The 24,391-nt window shown below is 47.0% G+C and overlaps 2 protein-coding genes across 2 annotated transcripts in view; one reads left to right on the top strand and one right to left on the bottom strand.

The window, feature by feature from the left end:
- The first annotated feature begins 1,627 nt into the window (after window positions 1–1,627).
- Window positions 1,628–13,616, top strand: CUZD1 (CUB and zona pellucida like domains 1). Its single transcript, XM_037159111.2, has 9 exons — window positions 1,628–1,709; window positions 3,696–3,846; window positions 5,999–6,213; window positions 7,923–8,073; window positions 8,426–8,643; window positions 9,071–9,243; window positions 10,300–10,691; window positions 11,670–11,938; window positions 13,444–13,616. The coding sequence occupies exons 1-9, from the start codon at window positions 1,628–1,630 to the stop codon at window positions 13,614–13,616; spliced, it is 1,824 nt and encodes a 607-aa protein (XP_037015006.2).
- Window positions 13,617–18,159: 4,543 nt separating this feature from the next.
- LOC119059498 (deleted in malignant brain tumors 1 protein-like) overlaps window positions 18,160–24,391 on the bottom strand; it is a 75,616-nt gene continuing 69,384 nt past the window's right edge. Inside the window, exons 32-33 of the mRNA XM_053668669.1 lie at window positions 21,706–22,088; window positions 18,160–18,448 (exon numbers count right to left, since the gene is read on the bottom strand). Of these exons, the coding sequence (XP_053524644.1) occupies window positions 18,160–18,448; window positions 21,706–22,088 (672 nt within the window). The remainder of the gene's footprint in view (window positions 18,449–21,705; window positions 22,089–24,391) is intronic.

Below are 24,391 nucleotides of genomic sequence, written 5' to 3'. Positions count from 1 at the left end.
CTGGGAATTTTTTTCTTTTCCTGGAGTCTACTGCTTTCAGCCTTGTCTCAGGTGTTATTTGAGCCACAATTTTCTCTTGTCACCAGCAGGCTCCTGAGTGAAGCTATGTGGGTGCCTTGGTCCATGTCCCAGCTCCTTGAGGCCACAACTTGTCAATGTCGCAGGTACTGGTCTTGCCACTGCATCACTGGGCATGGACCCCAACACCTGGTCCAGGAACCCAACCTGGAATGGATTCCCCTGGGTCATAGTATAGGCCTGTACCCTTCCAGCCCCAGTATCCTGGAGCCCAGTGAGGGGTCTGGGCATGAGGACAGTCGGCACATCACAGAAGGGTGGAGGACAACCAGGAAGGGTTTCAACCCAGAGGACCCAGTCTAGACTTACCTTTACCTTCACAGATCTGTCGGGAAGACTCTTTAAAAACTGGTCATTTGCCTGCTCAAAAGTTCTAATTGAATTTAGAGTAAAATTCACACTTCTCATCTGACCTACAAATTCTTCACCATTTGACCATGACCTTTCTCTCCTTTTTATTGTCATCTCCCACCTTCCTCCCCTTCACTCATATCTGCCACACTCACCAGACTTCCTTTATCATGCAGATGTGCCCAGCTGGTTCCTGCCTCAGGGCCTTTGCACCTGCCATTCTTTTGCCTAAAATGCATCCCTTAAGCCCAGATCACGCACGTGTATCTTTTTCTGCATATGCTCACATTTCATCTTCTCAAAGCCCTAATACTGCACCTCCCCACCCCTCAAAGCAGTTTTATTATATTTATATCACCTTTTACTGTTTGTAATTTATTTTTGTTTGTTGTCTGTCTCCCCCACTTAGATAAGTTCCACAAGGTCAGGACTGTGTTTCTCGTGTAGCTGATGAATAGTTGTTGAATGAATGAACGAATGAATGAATGAAAGTTACAGGTGCTGGCCCTGCCACCGCAGCTCTGGTCTCACCTTGGATACCAGGGTTCCTTTCTCTCATCTGTAAAACACAGTGCCTACAGGACGTTAATTCACCCACTCAGGCTCTCTGGGCATAACCAACTAGAAACTCATAGAAGCTGAACCTGGACCTGTACTTTCTTTTTCCTTCCCATCCTGTGCCACCTCCTCCTCTCCCTCAGTGTCAGCCACCAGGCAGGCACCAGGGTGACCTAGCTGGACTCAGAGGTGGCCCAGGTGCAACCCATGCCCCAACTTGATTCTTTGGACGCCCAAAGGCTTTTAATGTTTAGGGAAGAGCAAGAAAGGCTCAAGGTGCCAAGGATGTTACCCCTTTGGTGATCTAAACAAATCCCAGGGTAAAGGCCCAAATCCCAATCAGTGCCAGGAGGAGTTGCTCAGCGCCCACTGTGTGCCCGTAATGGGAGGTCCCTGGCAGGAGCTGTAGCTGGGTGCTATCCCCAGAGCTCCCGGGAATGGGTTGAGAAGAGCAAACACTGTTAAGGGTCACTGATATTAACCTGGTCACAGCTGCTGTGTTCTCACATAAATCTACCCCTTACATGGTCCAACTGACTCATTCGCCCGAAGGTCACGCAGAAGCTTATGATATCAGGTAGGCAGGGGAGAGAAGTATAAAAGCCTGCTGGCCCCCTGGGCTGTCCCGCCCCTTCTGAAGATGGAGGCCGCCAGGAGGCTCATCCCTTTGACCCTTTTAACTGTGTCGTGTTTGGCTGAGTTTAATGGGACCCAGTCTGAAGGTAAGGAAATTGGACTCGTTTTCTTCAATCAAAGTAGGGGAGACCTCCTTTCAAGAGGCCTCTGCCCAAAGTTTTTGAATATCTAACATCTGTCGTTAGCCCTAAAACAGAGAATATTTATACATATGCTCTCAATGGGGTTTTGAATCAGCACTCACATTTTTTTAGGCCCATATGACATCAAACATAAAAATGAAAAAGCATTAAAAAAGTTTGCCAGGTAATTCCACTACTAAGAATTAATATTTAGGCAATAATCATGGAAGTGTACAAAGATGTATGTACTATGCATTGACATAATTTTAAAAGCTATGTAAATTTCCATCCTTTGTTCTGTGAGGTGTGGTAAGTGTGTACAAAGAAATAGTCTTTGGCAACTTCTTAAAGATAAGACTGAGCTATGAGAAAGATGCCTAGCATCTACTCTAAGAAAAAAAAATCTACCTGAAATGTGTAAAATAGGATGGTGCTTATATTTAAAAGGTATACATTTGAGTATCCAAAAATTAGCAAGTAGAGAAAATGAAAGTGTGTGGAAGTATGTACAAGAAGTTTTTAATTATATTTGTTTCTGGGTGGATGGAATTATACTCTTTTGTTGTCTTTGCTTTCTAATTTCTTTACTAATAAACATAATAGTAATAGTTACTGTTAGGGAAAGCTAAATAAACACTATTGTTATAAGAATATCACTTATGTGTCATGGATAAAATGGAAAATAACCTTTATTTCTAACTGGAGTTTTTAACCATTAATCAGGTTCCTTTGTGAAGTATTCGATTTTTGGGTTCCCATTCAGTTATAGCTGTTGCTGCTCCTCCTCCTCCTCCTCTTCTTTAATAACAGCTTCATTGAGATATGATTCATATACCTTAAAACCCACTTCTCTAAAATGTAAATTTAGTGGTTGTTAGTATATACAGTCTTGCACAACCATCACCACTCGGTCAAAACCATTTTATCACCCCCCAAAGAAACTCTTGTGCCCATTAACAGTTTCTCTCATTTCCCCCAATGTCCCCAACCCAAGACGACCACGAATCTTTCTATCTATAGATCTACCTATTCTCGACATTTCATATAAATAAATCATACAATATGTTTACAAGGTTTATCTATGCTGTGCCCTATATCAGCACTTCATTCCAACCAAATAATAATATTCCATTGTATGGGTAGGCCATATTTTATTTATCAAATATTTCCTAGTCGATGGATACTTAGGTTGTTTTCACTTATTGGTTACTTTGAGTGGCGCTGCTACAAACCTCAGTATACACGTCTCTGTGTGGCGATACGTTTCATTTCCTTTGGGGATCTGCCTAGAACAGATGGCTGGGTTATGATAATTCTGTTTTTAATTTTTAAGGGGTCTTCCGACCGTTCCCCAGCAGCGGTCCCGTATTGCACCCCCATGAGCAGTGTGTCGGGTCCCGATTCCTCCACATCCTCACCCATACCTGGTGTTTCCCCTTCTGAGTCCAGTTTTCATTTCACATCGTAATCAGTGTGAAGGGGAACCAGCTGCGGTTTTCGTTTGCCTTTCCCTGTGGACGAATGATGTTGGGTACCTCTTCATGTGTTTCCTGGACATTGACATCCTCTTTGGAGAAATATCTGTCTTGGTCCTTTGTCCATTTTTAATTGGGCTGTCTTTTAATTATCGAGTTATAAGAGGTCTTTATGTATTCTAGATGTAAAGCTTCTTTTTAAAATCACCTTTCTGTAGGCCCTAATATGTTCTTTGTTCTTTTACGCACTATAGTTATAGAAATCACAACTTCTTTATGCCCAAGGGGTCCAAGAAAGGAAACTTAGTGTAACTGGTGGCTTACTTTGGAGTGAGCTGAATTCTGTTCACAATTACCAGCACGCTGGTGCACACATCCCACGGGGGTGGGGGGGGGCGCGGGGGTAGAGTCCCAGGCCCCGGAGGAGGCAGGGGCTGCCTGCTCTCCTCAGTGCCACCTGTGTGGTCTCCACCAGGCCTATCCAGCTGCAGGGCCAGCCTGGGAGGTGCCAGCCAGTCTGAGGCCCACAAAGCCCTCATCCTGCAGCTCAGTCCCAACGAGAACTGCACCTGGACACTAGGAAGGCCGGAAAACAAAAGCATCCGAGTCATCTTTTCCCACTTCCAGTAAGTAGGGGCTGCAGTTTCTAAAGAGGGTGGTGGAGCTCTGGCCACACCAGGGCGTCCTATGGACAGAAGTCTGGGGCTTCTCGAGGTGGTGGTGACTCTCCCGACCACGGAGTTGATGATGATGGCTGGTAGTCGCTGCTGGAGGCCTGTGCCCCGCCCCAGGCTGTGGTCACAGAGGTTCTCTGAGGTCAGCACAAGCACAGCGGGCACAGGCAGGTCCGGAACTTGTCTCAGGTCACGCCGCTCAGGAGGGGAATGACCAGGGCTCGGGCCCACTGATCCAGTTCCAGATTCTCAGCCCTAAAGCACTAAGCTGGTGGTCCCACACCTTGCTGGGCATTAGAATCAGCAGGGCAGCTCTGGCCAACTCAGGGTCCGGGGCTGCACCCCACACAATCAGCTGACAATTCTGGGGGCGGGACCCAGGAGGCATCGGTCTTTTTTTTCCTTGGATTTTAAACTTTTATTTTGAAATGAATATATGCTCACAAGCGGTTGACAGTGTCCAGGTGGTGGCAGTGGGGGGGTCCAGCTGAGACAGGGGGCTGCACTCCCAGACTCCAGCTTCCTGAGGTCGGTCCCAGCTGGTCCTCCCAACAGCCCTCTGGGGCAGATGCAGTTCAATCCCACTCAACAGAAGTCTCTCAACTGTGTCCAAAGTCACACACTAATAAAAGTGGGGGAGGATTCGAACCTGAGCCACCTGGCTCTTGAGCGAAACACCTATTTTCTACGTCTCATTACCAGACTTCCTCCTGGGCTGTCAGCCTGGGTTTTTCTTTCTAATCATTTCAAGCCCAAGCGTATGTAGGCTCCTCTAGCCACAAGTACAGTAAGTCTGCACCGAACGTCATCAACAGCTTCTGTGACTTTAAGCAAAGTGATGTCTAATGAAACCAGTTCCGCCATGGCGAATCGACATAAACAAGCTTTACCATTCCATCCATGTTATAACAGAACCACGCTGACTGACACATTGTCCTAGGACCCCATGTACGCTCACCCTATCCCCGTGGTTCTAAGACTAGAGACTATCAGGGTTTCATACACTACGATGGCCGGGCGCTGGCCCCAGATTCTCTGATTCAGGCGGGGGTGGGGGAGTGGGGCCTGAGAATTCCTGTATGCAACGAGTTCCCAGGTGATGCTGCCGCCGGCCAAGGTGCCACACTCTGAATAGGATGGTCCTGGACCACTGAAATAGGAACTGACTTCCACATGGCCCCCAGAGAAACGAAAGAGAAGGGGGACTTTCAAATTTCCTGGAATGGTAGCGCTGTTAAGAAACACATACACTGTTTTTGCTTGGTAAAAAGAGAGGAGAAGCAAGACCAGAAGTGTGGGCAGGGGAAGTGAACATTGCACTTTTATGGGACACGTCCTGTGTGCCCGGAGTGCGCCAGGTGCTGCGGGTTCAGAGCATTATAATGTTCTGAACATAATGTTCGGAACATTCCCAGGTGATTCTTGTCCATAGAATGAAGTTGGCTGAGACAATCCCGAGTTACAGACTAGAAAACTGAAGTCAAGGAAGATTAAATCCCTCATCCAAAGTTACACAGCAGGTAGCTAAGGTGGAAGAAAAATTCAGGTCGTCTACCCTTGTGGTTTTTCCTCTAGGTCATGTTGGAAATGCGTCTCCGAAGGGCATTTGGAGAGACCCTGTCGGAATGGGCAGAAACAGTCATCCCGGGCTGCCCTTCCAATGCAGGACACGGGGCTGCATGACAAAGGGGTGACGCAAGGCCACGGGGTGGGGGGGGCAGCTAGGAAGATGCTCAAGTTGCTTTACCTTGAGACGGGTGGCCATTTCCGAGAAATTGCTCCACCTTGACAGTCTTGGATTTCAGATGACAAAGGGGACTCAGTTTTAAATAAGAAGTCCTACACCAAACAGCCCCACGGGCATGGGGAAGAGGAGAGATGGAAACTGGGAGAACAGGGGTCTGGGTTCCGGGACCCTCTTCCCCACTTACGTTGGCAGGACAGTTCAGCCCCCTGAGCCACCGACAGATGGGTGGGGTTTGAAGTTGAGGCAGGGTGGTCATGGAGACAGAAGTGCCACTCCTTGGCAAACCGTGACCACCCCTTGCTGGTTGGGTGCCCTCTTGCTGGTGGCTGTTTAATCGCAGGTGCGTTTCCTTCGCAGGCTTGATCCAGATGGAAGCTGTGAAAGTGAAAACATTCAAGTTTTTGTTGGGAACTCCACCCTGGGGTCTCTGCTGGGGAAAGTCTGCAGCAAAAATGACTACGTTCCTGTGTTTGAATCATCATCCAATACGCTGACGTTTCAAATAGTCACCGACTCTGCAAGGATTCAGAGAACCGTCTTCATGTTCTACTACTTCTTCTCTCCCAGCGCCTGTAAGTTCTCATTTACACACCTGTGGCTCACCCTTCAGTGTGAGCACAGAAGCTTCCACACCCCTGCCTGGGGCACTGTAGCCCAGAGTCTGAGGCTTGTCCCTCCCAGACACCGTTTGTGAGAATCACCTGGAGGGCTTGTGAAGTCAGGGTCCTGGGCTCCCTGCAGGGAGATCCTGACTTGTCCTAGAGTGGAGCCCTTGAACTTCATTTCCAACCAGCGATCAGGTGAGACAGATGGGCGGGGCTGATTGGGTGGCTGCCTGTTGAGCTCTCCTGTGAGTTAGAGACTGAAGCAGACTCTCCAAGTTCAGCCTGTTTAGTAATAAACAGGCCTGAGATCCTTTGAAATGTCTGTTCAGGGAGTGCCCCTCCCTTAGTCTGATCCATTAGATCAGGGTTGGGGCTTTAGGGTTCTCAAGTTTAACGAGGCTCCCAGGTGATTCTTGAAAAAGACAGGTCATCTGGGGAGTGCAAGCTGAGAATCTCTGACCTCACCTCTGACCTGACCTCTGAACCTAAGCCTGCCAGGAAGTTGGAGGCTCCAATGGTCTGGCTTTGCACTCTTGGCACCTAAATGCCACAGCAGGGTGACAGGTAGTTCTGTGGATGGTCCATGAGAGAAGCTCTGCTCTGGTCTCCTTTCTGAGGCCCGGAGTGGACTGGGTCACTCTCCTGTTAAACCACTGGGTCCGTGGTGCCAGTGAATCTCTGGAGAGGAGCAGACATGGTTTCCCAAGCTGCACCCGGCACCTTTTCCCACCTTACCTCCAGCCCCTGCCTGACACGTATCCTGTGCTCTAGCCAATCAAAAGCATTTTACAAGCCCCTAAAAAGAGCCCTCGGTGTGGTTTCTTGGTGTTTCATCCATCCAGCTGCTTGCTTACCTTCCGGGGAGGGGAAGAACCAAGGTAGCTTCATGAGGGCTGCATCTGATCTGAGCTGAGCTGGAGCAGTGGTAGGACCAGGGTCGGGAGAGGCAGGAGTCGGGGGCGGGGTGGGGGGAGGACTCCTGTCTGCTGCAACCAACGGCCTGAGGAGACCTGGGAAGGAAGGACAGGCTGGACCAGCGGGTCACATGGTGGAGGCTGATGAGACCAGAAAGCTAGTCTGGGGCCACGTGTGGAAGAGCCTTCAGTGACGGTCCTCAGAGTGTGACTTTAGTTTTTATGGTTCAGTCCAGAATGGAGGGTCTCTACAGCTGGGGCAGATTTTGAAGTGAGATTTTATTTATTTATTTTTATTTTTATTTTATTGATTATGCCATTACAGTTGTTCTATTCCCCCCTTCATTCCCCTCCACCCTGCACCCCCACCCCCACCATTTCCCCCCTTTAGTTCATGTCCATGTATCTCAAGTTCTTTAGATTCTATATTTCCCATACTATTCTTGCCCTCTCCCCTATCTATGTTCTACCTACTGTCTATGCTACTTATTCTCTGTACCTTCTCCCCCTTCTCCTTCTCCCACTCCCCTGTTGCTAACCCTCCATGAGATTTTAATAGTATCTGTCGGGCAGCAGCACAGCACCCCTGGGCAGACACTCGGTGATGGGGAGGATGAACATCTCAATACTCGACCAGTCTGCAAGAGGGAGCTGGAATAAAACTCTGGAAGGTGGATTAAGCTCTCACTAATGCACGACACAGAGAGTAAAAGAAGGCTCTATCTTGATTTATATTTCTGGTCATCCTCACATCCCTTTCAGCTATTCCAAACTGTGGTGGGTACCTGGACAACCCCGAAGGTTCCTTTACCAGCCCCAACTACCCAAATTCACATCCTGAGATGGCTTATTGTGTGTGGCACATACAAGTGGAGGAAGGTTACAAGATAGAATTAAACTTCAAGGAAATTTTGTAAGTACTCTGGTCCATTTCTCCTGCTGGAGCAAATGTAGTAAGCCCACCTGGCAGGGGAGGGAGTCCTGGGGAAGAGAAATGATCACGTGCACCCCCCATAGATGGGTGCTTTTCAAAGAACAGGTTGTATAAAGAAACACCAATGCTATTGCATTGAGCTAAGCTGTATTCCTGAAGATTCTGAGGTCATGTCGGGGACTGGGGAAGCTCCAGGTTTGTCATTATAAACGTGAGACAGCAATGCAAGGAGAAATCCTTCATCACAAAAGACTGGGATGGGTGGGATTATAGAAAATAGAATTGAACTGGCTTGCAAGCTCTTTTACCAGCAGCTCTACTACTTCTCCAGCCTAGAAGTGGACAAGAACTGCCGATTTGACTTCGTTGCTGTCTATGACGGCCCCTCCACCACCTCTGGCCTGATTGGACAAGTGTGTGGCCGTGTGAAGCCCAGCTTCGAGTCCTCGTCCAACTCGTTGACCGTCGTGCTGTCTACAGATTACGCCAACTCCTACCGGGGCTTTTCTGCTTCCTACGCTTCGATTTATGCAGAAAACGTCAACACAAGTAAGTCATGTTCCTTAGCTATTTGGAGCTCTCACGAAGATTGTGTATGTAGAAACTGCTCTTTTATTCTTGTCCTGGGAATGGCTATCCCTGTTGGCAAGCCTGAGACATGGATTTGTCTCAAAGCCTGTTCCAAAGGATATGACAGACACATATAGTTTGGAAAATATTCACAGTCTGAAGCTTGAGAATCAGTTCTGTGCATTGCTTAGTAAAAGAGGAAGTTAATGGTGGCATTAACCTGAGAAAGTGTGGACTGGTTTCCTCAATGCCTTCTGCAAAGTACAATTAGAAATATTAGATTTATAGATTCTAGCTACAACCAAGGTCATGGTGAACATTGAAAAACGGTGGAGCAATTGCTCTGTTATCTCAGTTCCTAGTTGACATAAACATGATCATACCCTCCCCCCCCTTTTTTGGACAGCTTCTTTAATTTGCTCCTCTGACAAGATGAGAGCTATGATAAGTAAATTCTACCTGGAATCTTTCAAATACAATGAGAATAACTTACGGCTCAATGACCCAACTTGCAGACCCAAAGTATCAAATGTGGTGGAATTTTCTATCCCTCTTGATGGATGTGGTACAGTTAAAAAGGTAAAGTGGAATATTTTTTAAATGTTATTTTTATTCTATTGTGTTTCTTTTCTTTAAGTGAAGTATTGGTAGCTGGGTGGTGTCAAATGTGAAAGGTAGGTTTGGTGGTATAGATATGTAATGCTTGCTGGCTGCTTGAATGAACAACTTCCAAATCTTAGTGGTTTGGCACATGGTACACATGTGTGGACATAGAAGTGCACACACTAATTTACACACGAATGCCAAATTACTGCCTTCAATTTCAGGGTAACTAGAGGGTGCGTATCTTCCCAAAAGGGAAAGAGCTCTGAAAATTCCCTGGAGAGAGTTCCAACACCTACACACTGCAGGGTTAGTAGCTTACTACTAATACTTGCCTAGAAAATGTTTCTATCTCACATTTAGCAAAAGTCTGGCTGTATTTTTATGACCTTCTTTCCGCTATAAAGACAGAAGGTGAAAACCTCATCCTTATTTTAAACATGAAGGATGTCTGTGATTTGTTCTACAGTTTCAACCCTTTAGGATAGAAACCCTAAACTTTTCACTTAAGTCATTAAACAACAGGAATTGATAAGGATGGAAGGAAATCTTGATTTAGTTGTTTAATTTTGGCCCCAAAGGAACAGCTGAGTTACCACAGTGTGAGTCTCTAGGGGGCGCTGGCTGGATAGAACCTACTCCAGGCCCTCTGTTCATGGTCACTTGGGAAACCATTCTGTCAGCCACAATAATGTGGTGCTACTCATGACAGCCAACTTGTCATTGGGTCCAAAGTCCTTCTGGGGCTGGAAATTTGCATTCAAAACGATTTTGAATGTAGCTGAAAAAAAAAATCTGTCCGATTCTTCAAGTCTTTCTCATCCAAGCTGTATCTCTCATTGCGCACTTTTTCTTCCTACTCGGAATGTTTCTTAAATAAAACACATTTAAGGTTTATGGTATTTTGACACGAGAGCCATTATCTTGTGATTTAAGAAAGCGATGTCCCTCCCTGCAAGTGGTGTTCACATCTACACTCTAAAATGTCACTGGACTTAGAGTATGACATTTGAGTTCCATTCTGTTCTGCAGGTGGAAGATCGTTCGATTACTTACACCAACACAATCACCCTCTCTGCACCTCCAGCTTCTGAAGTGATCACCCGTCAGAAGCGCCTGCAGATCATTGTGAAGTGTGAGATGGAGCACACCTCCACCGTGGAGACGGTGTATATAACAGAAGATGACATCATACAAAATCAGAGCGCACTGGGTACATATAACACAAGCATGGCTCTCTTTGAGTCCAATTCATTTGAAAAGCCGATACTGGAGTCACCATATTACGTGGATCTGAACCAAAATCTTTTCGTTCAAGTCAGTCTACACACCTCAGACCCAAGCTTGGTGGTGTTTCTGGACACCTGCAGGGCCTCGCCCACGCCCGACTTCACGTCCACAACCTACGACCTGATCAAGAGCGGGTATGTCCTGACATGGGACAGTCTTTTCTGGGGGCTACTTTCCTGAAGAAAGATTGCGTGTGTGTCTAGATATAATTCATAATTTTCTAGTACTACCACCATGGAATTTAAGAAATTCAATCACTTTATAAAATAGTTACTGTGTTTAGTTACAACTGATTTAAATTGAAACATTTTTACAGCCGTGGCCCATATCTACTAAATTTTAAGTGTATTCACAAAATATTTGCTGATAGATACAAACTTATTTTTTGTCAAGAAAGCTTTATGTGTATTTTTGCTTTTTTTTTTTTTTTTACCTTTTGGTTATTTTCAACAATAACCCAGAACATTATTTTACACGTCCCCGGTTTAAACATAAATATTATATATTCAGTAAAGTTTATGTGGCATTATTTATTTTTTAAAAGATTTTATTTGTTTGCTTGTAGAGAAAGGGGAAGGGAGGGAGAAAGAGGAGAGAAACATCGATTGGTTGCCTCTGCCCCAAACTGGAGACCTGGCCTGCAAGCCAGGCATGTGCTGTGACTGGGTATTGAACTGGTGACTTTTTGGTTCACAGGCTAGTGCTCAATCCACTGAGTCACACCAACCAGGGCACATTATTATTTTTTAAAGTTTTTTTTTTTACAGGAGAGTTTCCTTTTATTTTGTTTAAGCTGATGGACTTTAACTATATCAACATACTACACATTCATAGCAAGTAGGTAAAGTAAGGGGTTTGAGTTCTAATAAGTTGGAATTGATTTTCTAATTAATTCACATGGAATAGGAATTTCCCAGCTGGTGGGAACTTCATCTTACCCAGGAGTCAGATCCACAGTCTTAGTCACAGTACTAAGGTTAAGACACTGCCTATCTAGAAAAATTTCTGGATCCATAAATCAGACAGTTTGAACAAAACTCAGTACCATTTTTCAATATGGAAAAGACTGAACTTCTGTTCACTTTCTAAGTGTATCATAAACTCTGTTCCAGATGTAATCGAGATGAAACGTGCGAGATATATCCCTTATCTGCGCACCATGGAAGATTCCAGTTCAACGTGTTTAAATTCTTGAGAAGCCTGGGCTCCGTCTATCTACAGTGTAGGGTGTTCATATGCGACAGTGGTGACCACCAGTCTCGCTGCAGCCAAGGCTGCGTCTCCAGAAGGAAACGAGACATTTCTTCGTACAAATGGAAGGCAGATGCCGTCATCGGGCCCATTCGTCTGAGAAGGGACCAACGTGCAGGTGGGAATTCGGGTGCAAAAAAGCTATTTCATCCCCTAAGAACATTTCGTGGCTCATAAATGACTACTCGAATGTAGTCCTTTTAAAATGTGTGCAGTTTAGAGATTTAAGATCATCTTAGCAAAACCCTAAATGAGTTATGAGTTTTAAGCACACACGATTCATTTTTATTTCCCTGAGTGAGAACATGTAAACCATGTAGAGTTTAAGTGTGCCACACACTGATAATTGAGCATTATTCATGTGGCTTTTGAGTAAAAATGTAATGTCCTCGTTTCTAAGCACAACACTCTTCCTTAGCTTCCTGATTCCTTATTATAAATCCTACTGGCAGATAAGCAAATCAAAAGCAATGTATTTTCACTCCTAAATGAGCAGAAGAGAACCAGCATCCCACACTATCGCCTATTTAGAAAAAAAGCTATTTTAAAAAAAACATCGAAAATATTATATTTTCAAGACTGCCCTGCTTCTTTTTAAAGGACTGAAGCCTGGGGTCCAGCACACTGCATGGGAAAGAGGCATCAGGAAATCCTCAAGGATAAGCCATAATTAAATGGCCTAGGATAAGTCATAATTATATAAAAACTGTTAATAAGACTTTATCTTATGTGAAGATGATCTTAGCATAAAGGATCTGATGACCTCTTCTTTATTATTATTAGAGTGGATTATGAAGGAGCATGATTGTGGTTTGTGAAAATAGTTCTATGACAAAAACAAAAGAACACAAACAAAATTAAAATCAGCAGTTATTTATTTATTTATTTTTAGAGAGGGGAAGGGAGGGAGAAAGAGAGGAAGAGAAACAAGGATGTGTGAGAGAGACATCAATTGGTTGCCTCTCGCACACCCCTAACTGAGGAGTTGGCCCACAACCCAGGCATGTGCCTTGACTAAGAATCGAACCGATAACCTTTTGGTTTGCAGGCCAAAGCTCAGTCCACTGAGCCAAACCAGCCAAGGCAAAAAAAAAAAAAAAATCAGTAATCTTATAAACATACTCACTAAAAAGACAATGCACCTATGATTATTACTTTGAGATTAGTTAAAAAGCTGTGAATAAAAATTATTAATTATTAAAAATATCACATACGTTAGAAAAGTATCCTTTCCTATTTCAAGAGCAGAAACTAATTTTTCTACAGCAATCAAGTGTGTTTTGACAATGATGGGGTGTAGTGACCACTAGTAACTGAACCTGCATTTCTGGGTAACACTTGCTTGAATTTCACATGTTTTCACTGAATTCAGGGAACCAAACTGAGTTAAGCATTTAAACTAAATGTAAGGACAACTTGTCTTGGAAAGTAAATACAAGCATAACTAATTCAGAAATTTGATCACAGTTTATATATGTGTTGATAACATTGGCTGTATGTTGGGTCAGCCGTATATATTATACATTAATTGATGCATAAGGTTCACAGGCTACGTGGAGATAAAGGTCTACAAACATTTTGTAAGGCCACATAATGCTTTTCTTTGAACAGTTTTTATCTTGTTTCCCATTACAGGATTTCAGAACCCAATGCCCGGAGAAGTCACTCCGAACCAGCCTTTCAGCAGTTTGCATCTGTTTTCATTCCTGGTCCTTTCCCTGAATGTTGTGCTCGTGGCCGTACTTGTCCTGAGGCACTTTGTGAACCGGAGAACAGACTTCAAATACCAGCAGCTGCCGAACTATTAACTAAAGGGTTCAGCCAGCCGTCCGAGACACATTGCGCCCAAATGCAGGAGGAGAGGCTCCCCGAGGGCTCCATGCACCACGAATACATGGGGAAAATCTGGTCCTGTTCTGGCGGTCAGAGTGGGTTTCCTTGCAGGATGACCAACTCGAGAAGCAGTATCTCTCATGTTAAAAACGAAAGCCACCCAACTAGTTAACAAGTTCTAAAAATATTTTGTGATTATGAAAAAGGACATCAACCATACATTAGGTGATAAGAAAATGGTGGTTGTCATTTCAGAAAAGTAGTCTTCAGTATTAGAATTGTTTCCTGGACGCAAACATGCTCCCTTCTGAAGCTCGTACAAACTTCTGAAATGACACTGTGACACAGAGAACGGCCACCTTTGTCGAATGCACAGTCTCAGCACGTCACGCCCGAACATCTCAGAAGGGGATCTGGTAGGAAGAACCCGACTGTAAAAGGAGAGGCTTCTGTACATTTCTGGGCGAATGTGATAAAACAATTCTCTGCCCTGTTATCACTAAATAACCAATAACCAATAACCAATAACCAAAGCTGAAAGTAGTCGCCCTAATGAGGAACAGTCTGACTTCCACTTTCCTGTCTACTCTGGCAGAACAAATATTATTAAAGCCCTCGATGTGAGCCAATTGTATACATGCCCCACGTCACGCCTCATTTTTTCTCTTGGATGAGCAGCACGGCTCTGCCTCCTCACCGAACACCACTCCTGGGTTCAGGTTCTGATACGTGTCCAGACAGTCAGCCTCACTCCCGGGGGCCCAAAGGCGTTCTCTGTTTCCTGGACACGTGTATTACGTGCATTGGGTGTACAGCATGTGGGAAGGACACATGGTGGATACGACAGTGTCTCCACCCCCACAGAACAGGTCCTTAGGGGCTCAGCTGATTCCCAGCTCCAAATCAGAGAAGATCCCCCCAATTTCTTTCTAATATTTCCTCACGGATCTTCCAAAGAGTTCTCCAAGTAGCCACGCACCTGAGTCTCCTCCAAGTTCATCCATATGTTGTTACCTGAATGGCTCTACTGCCAGGTTCTTTTCTAACCTAATGTGAAATCACATAAGAACTTGGCGAGAACAAGCTGTGCCCATGTCGGGAAGTGGCTGATGTTTCTGGCCACCAGGTGTGCGGTAGCCAGAGGCTCCCCAGGTGCCCCAGGGTCATCCTAAGGAAACTGTCAAGCACAGTGGCTCCCTAGAGAGCACATAATCATATCACCACGACTCACACACCCTCTGTAGTGGCCCTGTTGAGTGATCCTGGCGTGTCATCAGTACGTAGTACCACTGTATAATAGTATCAGGGCTTTTTTCTTTAGGAAAAACTGCATGGGAGTGAGTAAAGGCCCTGGATCTGGAGTTGGTGGCCTGGGGTTGTAGTTCTTCTACTTAACCTGGTGAGTTACCTTGGCCAGAACAACTTTGGCCTTGATCTTCTCCATTGCAAATAAGGATGGTAACCACTGTCGGGCCCCTTCCTGGGAGGGCAGCAAGGGTTCCATGAGAGAATGTCTGTGCCCCACTGACCACCCCCAATGTGTCCCCATGGCCAGCCCCCAAGTCTCGTTTTAGAACCGGCTTCCTCCGACCACACCTGCTACTGACTGTCACGGGCCGGTTCCCAGGCAATGCCTCTGACACCAGGCTTTGTGTGCGGAGGACACCTGGGGAACGCGCTCAGGATCTACCCCTTTGAGGGGTGAGGGCAAGGGGCGGGGAGCAGGACCGGCAGGGCAGCAGGCGGACTGTGAGGCAGCTGCAGTGGAAGGCCTAGCCTACCCGTGGGGCTCCTGGGCTGGGCTGGCCCTTCTGAGATGCCCCCAGCAGGCGTGGTGCCCAGGACCTTACATGCCTCCATTGACTAGTCATTGGTTGAAGGCTGTGAACCTGGACAAAGCTGCCTTGAGCTGAGGGAAATTCCTGAAAAGCAGTAGTGCTGAGCCACCAAAGCTCCCAGTAGCTTGAAGAAGGAGTGACTCCCTCGAAGGGAGGGCGACCTGGGTGTCACACCAGGGTGGTCACTGCACTCACTTCTTGAAGAAGGAGACTTTTCGGAATGTCTCACAAAGTCAAGTCTGACTCTATGCTGTATTCAAGAGACATGCTTAACAAAGTGTTTCAGGGGAAAAGAAAGCCAGCCAATGCCACACCAGCACTTGCAAACAAGATGGGGACATCGCCTCCTTACCGCTGAGCCGGGTGGCCTGGGCTGCTCCCTCCTGCCAGGACGGTGGGGTGCCTCTGGGTGGGGCCAGAAGTGCTGGCTCTCTACTGGGCCTCTGAGACTGCCCCAGAGCAGGCTCAAAGGGGTGTCTTGTCCCAGTCTGGGGGGCTGGAAGTGCTGGATCCCTACCCGGTCTCCACCTGACCCGGGGGTGCAGGGCCCGGAGGTGATAAAAGTCCCAGCTCCCCACTCTGCCTCCTCTGATACCACCCTGGTATCAGACGTAAGGGGTGCTGGGGGCAGGCTGAAGTCTAGGCTCCCCACGTCACCTCTGCTGGCCGGGTAGGGGTGAAGCTACAGCTTCCCCTGTGGTGTTTGGAGCAGGGCAGGTATTGTCTCAAGTTTTCTGTCTTGCTTTCCTGTGCCTTCGCTGGTCCTTTGACTCGAGACAGCAGGCTTCTCTTGGGGCTTTTTGACTGAACCCACTGGTGTTTCTGGGAGGTAGGCTTCTCCCTGTCAAGTGCGTTTTGATTCCTGGGGTACGGGGTGCCAGACGGTGGCCATGGCTTTCAAACTCCAGCATTCCTGAGACTCACATGAGGTGCTGTTGGGAAGGGCAGCTCCCTGGATCCCATCTGCTGACCAGCACGCAGAGAACCTCACCTGGAAGTACCCTGGGCCCTTTTCATTGTCTTAACATTCCATCCTTTCACTGCCCTCACTTTCACATCAGGGGTTGCTAAAATCCATAAAACGCTCAATTCCGGGAGTTGGTGGCCTCCCCGTTCCTTAACACGGCATGGAGAGGTCCAGCTAATGGGCAGGCGAACTTTTGAAAGTAGAAACTCTGGCCACTCAAGTTCCTTTGAAGAAACGTATTCATTTGAAGCATTCACATGAAACAGATGGCAAATGCTAAAATTATGATTTCACGTGACTGAAGATGAAACTAGTGAACGTTTGCATTAGAGATGCCGTCTTCTTCGAACCGACCAGCAGTTCCATCTCATCAGCTTTTACTACGTGTAGAGGGAACCTCATCAAAGTAAACGTTAGTGTTGTGTTTTTACCAAGACAGTGGTCCATGAAGGGCAGGTTGCATGAGACTGAGATGTTCCCCTCTCGAGGATCCGTCTGTCTTCAGGTCACTTGTCCGATTCCATCTGTCGGGGCTTCGGGATTCTCTCCCAGGCCCCGCCAAACACTCCCCGGGGGAATTGGCCATCCTGGATTCTCATCTGGTACATGCTAGTTCTTGACAAAGAAGGGAACCGTTTCTTGTTGTTGAAGACTCGTATCTTAAATATTACTACTGAGTATTTCCTGACAAGCAAAGAAAAATTCTATGTTCAGGTCTGTTTCTTTAAAGACAACTTTGAAGGTATTGAGCCTAGTACGGACTTTTTCTGTCAAGATAAAAGGAGAGATTAGGTGAAGTGGGCACTGCCCTCGCTTTCCAGGAGGATGTGGGAAGATGTGAATGTTTTCTCGTGTGCTTTTCAGGCTTCCCACGTGCTTGCCAGGTCGCTGTCGTGCCATGAGGGTCTGGGACACAGACTCAGTGTGTGCGGCCTCAGAAAGCAGCCAGGAGTGGTCTTGTGCTTTTGTTTGGGAATCTACCTGAGAGCTATAGCCAGCACCCAGCAAAGTCTGAGCCCAATTTGTTTGCTTTGAAACAAACAAAGCTTGTGTTGAGTCAGTAACGACGAGTAAATAATGCATTTCATTCAACTGGCCAGTTTTTAGTTTTTTAAAAAAGAGTAGGGGCTTCCTGACTGACGCTTAATTTATTTTTCATAACACTCTCGCCAAGACCTGAAAATAAATCCTGACAGTATCACAGGGGCAGAAATAAAAAGATCCACCTACTCACACCTGAACACAAAGGAGACAATTCTAAAGTATCTTCAAGTTGGCGATTCATTATAGAGCAATAACTGTTCTTTGTCATACGTTGTGTGGTTTAAGACAGCGATCACATTCTGGGTAGTGAAGAGGGGAAAATGCAACATTTCTAGCCTCAAAGAGACCAACTGCCTTAGAACTTTAGCAATCGTGAGGTGGTGAACACACAGTACAATATACAGATGATAAATTATAGAACTGTACACCTGAAACCTACATAATTTTATCCCAATAAATTTCATCCCAATAAATTCCACAAATTACAAAAAGAAGCTTAGTCATCAGAAAAGATTTATTAGCAACAAAGCACAGCCAGAATCTCTTCAGCTGTTTCTTTTTTACCCGATGTCCATGTGGACAACCTCTGATTTATCAAATGTATTAGTTCATTGGGGAGAAATACACTTTGCCTCTAATTTCTAACAGATTTGTTGAAAACTGCAGGAGTCACACAAAGTGCTTGCTCTGACCGGCTCCTCTCTGGATTTCCAGGGGCCCCACCACCTGGAAGTGATCAGCCCGCTTTTTTGTGGGCCCCTCGGGGTCCACACTCCTCTGACTGCGCTCCACACAGCCCTGGGAGCAGCGGGAGGAGGGGTCCCCGACTTGGCACACAGCAATCTTACATTGCAGATAGACCACATCATAGCTGCTGAGGATGCTGAAGGCGTCGAACTTGAACTGGGCCATGTTCTGGTGAGAGTGAAGGGTGACGTAGGTATTGTCTTTGATGCAGCTGATAGGAAGAAGAGCCCCAGACCAAAAGCATTAACTTCAAGGGCAGTGTGACTTCACTCTGACGCACACACACAGGTGTGGACTCAGAATTCTGAGTTCCACACGGAGCTCTTCCCACTACCACTCTGTCCCTGTTCTGGAAAACATTGTCATAGCAGCGCTATGAGTGGAAAAACCACTATTCTTGGCCAGAAATAGAAGGGGACTATGAAACAAGCAAATATGCATAAAACAAGGTGATCAAATTCTAGCTAGAACTGTTGCCTTCCGAAGGCCGACTCTGCTTTGTCACAAGGGGACATTAAACATGGGGGCTGCATTATGTGAAGGTCAACTTAGATTATTTAAAAATGAATTTTGTGAACCCTGGTGCACCCACTGAAAAAAGAAGTCTATCTAAATGTACATCAAGAGAGGAGGAAGAATGGAGTAATATAAAATGCTCAATTAAAGCCAGAGAAGGCAGCAAAAGGGGAGTGGGGGGAGGAACAAATGCTACTAATAGAAAACAGTTAGCAAGATGGCAGCTTTGAATCCAACTAGATCAACAATTACGCTATGTGAGTGGTCTAAATATTAAAGCAGATTCTAGAGCACCCTCTGCTAATTTAAAGACAGAGACTGTCCCAGTAGATTTTTTAAAAATCAAGACCTAACTATATATTGTAAGAAACCCATTTTAAGTATCAAGACATACATTTAAAGTAAAAGGATAGAGATTTACTATGCTAATACAAGAACTAATCAAAAGAAAGCTGGAGAAGCGATATTAATTCCAAAGGAAACAGACTTCAGAGCCAGGATAACAGGGATGGAGGGGGGCATGGCATAATAATAAAGAGATCAATCCTTCCATAAGACATAACAATCCTTAATGTATATGCACCTAACAATAGGGTGTTAAAATATATAAGGCAAAAACTGATAGACCCACACAGAAAAATCAAAGAGCCCACTCTAATGGCTGGTGATGTCCATGCTTCTCCATCAGGAATTGAGAGATCGGGCAGAAAATCAGGAGACACACAGAGACCAGAGATGCGCAGTCAGTCAGTGACACCTGACTGGCACTCACAGAACACTCCGTCCAACAACGGCTGAATACACATTCTTCTCAGGCCCACAGGGAACATCCACCAACATAGACCACTGTCTGGACCATAAAACAAGTCTTAACAAATTTAAAAGGAGAGAAACCCCACAAAATATACCCTGAGATTACCCTGGAATTAAACTAGAAGTCAGTAACAGAAAGTCCCTAAATATTTGGAAGTTAACACACTTCTGAGTAACCCACACATCAGAGAAAAAACCTGCCCCCCCCACGACGGCGCAGGTTGGCGGGGCAGTGAGAGGAGCCATACTAACCTCCACCCAGGACCAATCTGCAATTACAACTCAGTTGTGGAGAAACACCTGGAACAAACAACTGAATAAGAGCATGAGAGAAGCCATATAACCTTGGACATACAGAACCAGCTTCAGCACAAGCTGTCTGGTAAGGAGTGTGGTGGAGACTTGAGAGGGCTGGCCGGGCGCCCACAGGCAGCAGAGCTGGAGGACAATTAAGCTGCTGATAGGATTCCCCTGAGAAATGTGGGGTCTAAACCCTAAGCTGGGATCCCCAGCCTGGAACACCAGAGCCCAAAAAGTACACAGATAACAACCGGAGGCAAAAAAGCGGCAGGGTTGGCTCTGCCAGAGACGGATGGCTAGAGACACAAAGAGTCATTTAAAGGGCCAATGCACAAATTTTCATTCGCAGCCACTTACCCTGGGCTCTGGCAAAGGCAGGGCCAGCGTGGGCCAGAGATGCCCGAGGAGAGACTGGGGACGAAGGCTTTGGGAAGAAAGCTGAGAGAGTAGCCTCTAGGGTCCCGCTGCTGAGTCATCCCCCAGACAACAGCAGCCATCCTGCTCAGCTGACCACTCCTGTGAGCAGCAGCAGCCTGAGGGGAAACAACAGCCCCGCCCCCAGGAGGGATTCCCAGCCCTCCAGGGCTTAAGCCTGACTGCTGAGTGCAGAGTCACTAGATTAACAACTGAAGGAGACAGCCACAGACAGTAGATCCCTGGAAGTCTCGAGCAGGCTGCCTAAGGTCAGACAGGCTCAACATCTGACCTCACCAGAGACAGATTTGGGAAGAAAAATCGGTGCACCTGCACAAAAACATGCAAGAGTGGTGGGCGAGGGACCCTCGGTCAGCCAGCTGGAGGGAAGGACCCGCTGAAGAATGACCCAACAACAGTCCAAACTCAATTACATCCAGAGAGCCAGATCAAAGAAAAAGGTCTCAAAAGAAATTTTTATAAAAAATTTTGAACTATGTGAAAATGAATATACAATTTACCAAAATTTGTAGGAAGCAGCTAGGGTTGCTTAGAGAGAAATCTATAGCATTAGATGCATACATTGGAAAAGAAGGACAATCTAAATGCAATAATGCAAGCTTCCACCTTAGGAAATTAGGTGGTGAAGAGAAAATTAAACCTAAAACAAGCAGAAGAAAAAAGTGGCGGTTGTTCAGTTCTGGCACCGAACTGGGCCTCTCTCCTTCGTACGTTTGTGAGGAGAACAGAAGGGAGGAGCGTTCTCACTCTGACTCGAGGCAGTTCAGGGCTGCACCTGTGCACTGCCCACGCCCTGGCTCATGCCACCTGCGGGACACACCGCCCCTTGCTCGCCCCGGGCTTTGGGCAACAGGCACTGCGATGCTTCTCAGGGTTCTAGAAAGCAATGAGGTTTTGTTCTTTTTGTCTGGTTGCCAATTGCCCATCCAAATGCATTTTGCCCTAATAGGGCACAAGGGAGCTGTCAAGGCAAATAACTCGCCAGAGTTCTAAGTTGACAAGTCCATTGTTTGACGAAGGAGCCAGAATAAATCTCACCACTGTAAGAACTTAGCCTGGGCTAACCAACCAGCTCGCCAGTGTAGGCCCAGTGATCTGGGGAAGGGCCAGTGTAATGAAGTCATACAACTTACAGAGGAAGGAAGGGGATGAAAAGGTGAGATGGGAGGACAAGGGCTCTGTCAGGACTCTGGAAATTCCAGAGAAGTTGTCCACACTTCCTACAACTATTTGTCCCCAAATGGGATCAGAGGTATGGCGAGGGCCCCGACTCTACCTCTGGGGCACAACAAGGACTCTTGCACAATGTTATGATTTCAGACTACCAGCTGAGAATTTAAGGGTCCTCCCAAAATGCCACGTGAATACAACAGTCAACCCCAGAGGTCCTTCCATCATCCTTACCCTTGTCGGATCAAATCGTACTTGACAGTTGTAAAATCCTGAGGATCTGGAGAAGCCACACAGGTGTCCACAAAGAGCCTCAGGTGGCGATCAGGGGTGCGGAGTGTGGCCTCGAGGAAGATCTCTTTCCTCTGGCTGGCGTAGTACGGCCCCTTGCTCCCCTCTTGTGGGGACATGGGCAACTCGAGGAATGATATGGATACATCGTAGCTGGCACCCCGCCTTGGGATGTCTGCCCCAGAAACAATTTCAATTGCTGACGGGCCATCTACGGTGCAGGTGAACTTCAGCTGAGGCACCTTGTGCCGCACGATGACTCGGCCAGGGTGGCCCCATACCCGGCCTCTGATGGAGTTGGAGTAGCTGAGGGAGCCGAAGTTTTCCTGGGAGGGAGGGAGAGAGGCGGGTTGGTGGCCAGTGCTCCTGGCTCCCTGACCAGCACCTCCCTTCAGGAGCAGAGACCTCTACTGCTCAGTACCAGCTTGGTGCGAGCTTGTTGATGAGCTGCCAGCCGGGAGGCCTCTGTGCTACCTAATGCCATGATGGGGAGACCTTGCTCTTGGAGTTCAGGGTGCATTCAGGGAGGCCCCTGATGGGCAAGTCTGCCCTGGACTCTCTCCCTCCCTCCTGTAAGCACCAGGCTGTGGGGGTCTGAGGTGGGGTGCAAGGTCCGTGCTGGCTGCTGAGGTCGTTCTTCCATATATTCCATTCCCTCAGCCAACCAGACTGTCAGACAAGTGACTATCCCTGACCAGGGCTCTTATCCTTTCTTCTGGCTCCTCCCTGCTCTTGACCCCAGAGCAGTGCTGGCTCTGTGAGCTATGGCCTGGCCCTGCTGACCCTCACTGTCAGCCTCGCTCCTTCCAGTCCAGCCTGACTTGAAGGGGTGGAGAGGGGGTGCAGGCTGGTGAGGCTCTGGTGGCCCCCTTCCCACCACCCTGTGCGTCGCCCAGAGCCTCAGCCTGTCAGGGACATAAGTCCAAGGAATCCTCGGTCCATGTGACTCAGATCCTGTGATGTTCTGCCTTGGAGCCCTCCAAGGACTGCTTATGTCACTGTTTCTCACTGGTCTGCTTTCATAGATATTTGTTTTCCTCCTCACCCCGCCCCTCCCCAGCCCCCATTGTGAAAATTTAGTACAACAATCCACTGTAGATGTTCTGTACACGTATCTGTGCTTTACCCATAAAGAAAGATGTTTTTTTTTTTTGCTCTTAAGAACGAATATTTCTCCTACCCCCTGAGGTTTACATCATCCTTGTTGAGAATGCACTGTTTAGAAGAAAACTTCAACTCTGACACCACAGGACCCTGGCCCTTTCCAATCTGATCTTGGGCTTCCCAATGTTCACAGGCCTTCCTGGAGCCCCCCAAGTTTGCGGCTGCCCTGGGGCCCCTGCACCTGCCAACCCTCTGCTGGGAGTGGTCCTGTTCACCTTCCCCCAGCTCCACTCCTCGGTTAGGCCTCGGCTCCTTGGCTGGGACCTTCTTTCCACCCCAAACCATCTTCCATTCCCTTCCTTGTTTTATTGTCTTCTTGACCCCTTTCACTGTAAAGGACCTTCATCTGCATTTGTCCAGTTCCAATCTCCCTTTTCTCAAATGGCCCAGGCCCCCTTAATTTTTGCTGGTGGCTGTGTCCTCAGCACCTGGAAGGTTGTTCATTCATTGACTCTGGAATCAGACGCAGGAGCTTCCTGTGGTGGTGGTGTCCCTGCGGGTGGCCCTGGGCCATGGTGGCACACCCTGTGGCGAGCACATGAGGCTTGCCGGGGAAGCTGGGCCGGCCAGGGCCAGACAGGCCTGATGATGGTCCTGTCTGATGGCCCTGCACTTCTAGGGCTGCCCTCCTCCAAGACACAAGGGGCTGCAAGCATGGCTCCCCGGCAGACACTCCTGAAGTGAAAACTAAACTTCCAGGGCAAGAAGGATAAGAATGACCATGGTTGGCCTCGTTGAATAGACAAAATGTCAAGTATGGAATTCAACCATGTGAATGAAGTCAACCTCCAACAATGTCATGTTTTCTGTGTGCCTAAACACGGATGCCAAGGAATGGACGAATAGCATGGGAATCTGCTTTGGGACATGCTATGCTGTTAAATGCACTAAGGAAAATGATTTAGTGATCACATACTTTTCCTACATCTTTGGTATTCTTGTTTCCTTAGCTTCAGGACATTATTTTGTGAAATGGTGGTTAAGGAAATTGAACTAAACATATGCATTTCACAATACATACATGTTCTAGACTGAGAAATATAGGGAGCGACCTGGTTAGAAACATAGCAGTCAGACAGACAGATCCTCTGTCTTCCCCCGTGCCCAGCACCACAGCTTGCACATGGCAGGTGTGCACTGGTACTGAATAAAGAAGCATGTTGGGAAAAACGCATGGGCTTTGGGGCTAAGGGAGTAGCTCCCATCCATCCACCCCCTCCGCCCACCTGTCCATCCATCCATCCATCCTTCCATCAGTCCATCAGTACTCAGCACTTTTTCCTGTGTGTTCCAAATTCAGTATGTATCCCAAATTTCCAAATGGAAGGAAAGTTTCAGACAAATTAGTGAGTTGTTCCAGGTCTCACTGAACTCACAAATAAAGTCATGGCTTGTGCCTTTCCTCTGTCCCTACTCAGGTGTTTAATAGGTGGTTGAATTGTCCAAACCTCTCTCCTTGACCTCC

The sequence above is a fragment of the Artibeus jamaicensis genome, unplaced genomic scaffold (assembly GCF_021234435.1).
Source record: "Artibeus jamaicensis isolate MK-2021 breed Jamaican fruit bat unplaced genomic scaffold, CSHL_Jam_final contig_490, whole genome shotgun sequence".
Lineage (NCBI taxonomy): Eukaryota > Metazoa > Chordata > Mammalia > Chiroptera > Phyllostomidae > Artibeus > Artibeus jamaicensis.
This window is presented reverse-complemented; position numbering and strand designations above follow the sequence as displayed.

Bases quoted from the DNA above. Each gene is read 5' to 3' on its own strand.
- CUZD1 (XM_037159111.2), top strand. From the start codon at position 1,628: ATGGAGGCCGCCAGGAGGCTCATCCCTTTGACCCTTTTAACTGTGTCG. The intron at 8,074-8,425 runs GTAAGTACTCTG...CTACTTCTCCAG, and splicing joins TTAAACTTCAAGGAAATTTT to CCTAGAAGTGGACAAGAACT. The intron at 8,644-9,070 runs GTAAGTCATGTT...TTTTTTGGACAG, and splicing joins TGCAGAAAACGTCAACACAA to CTTCTTTAATTTGCTCCTCT.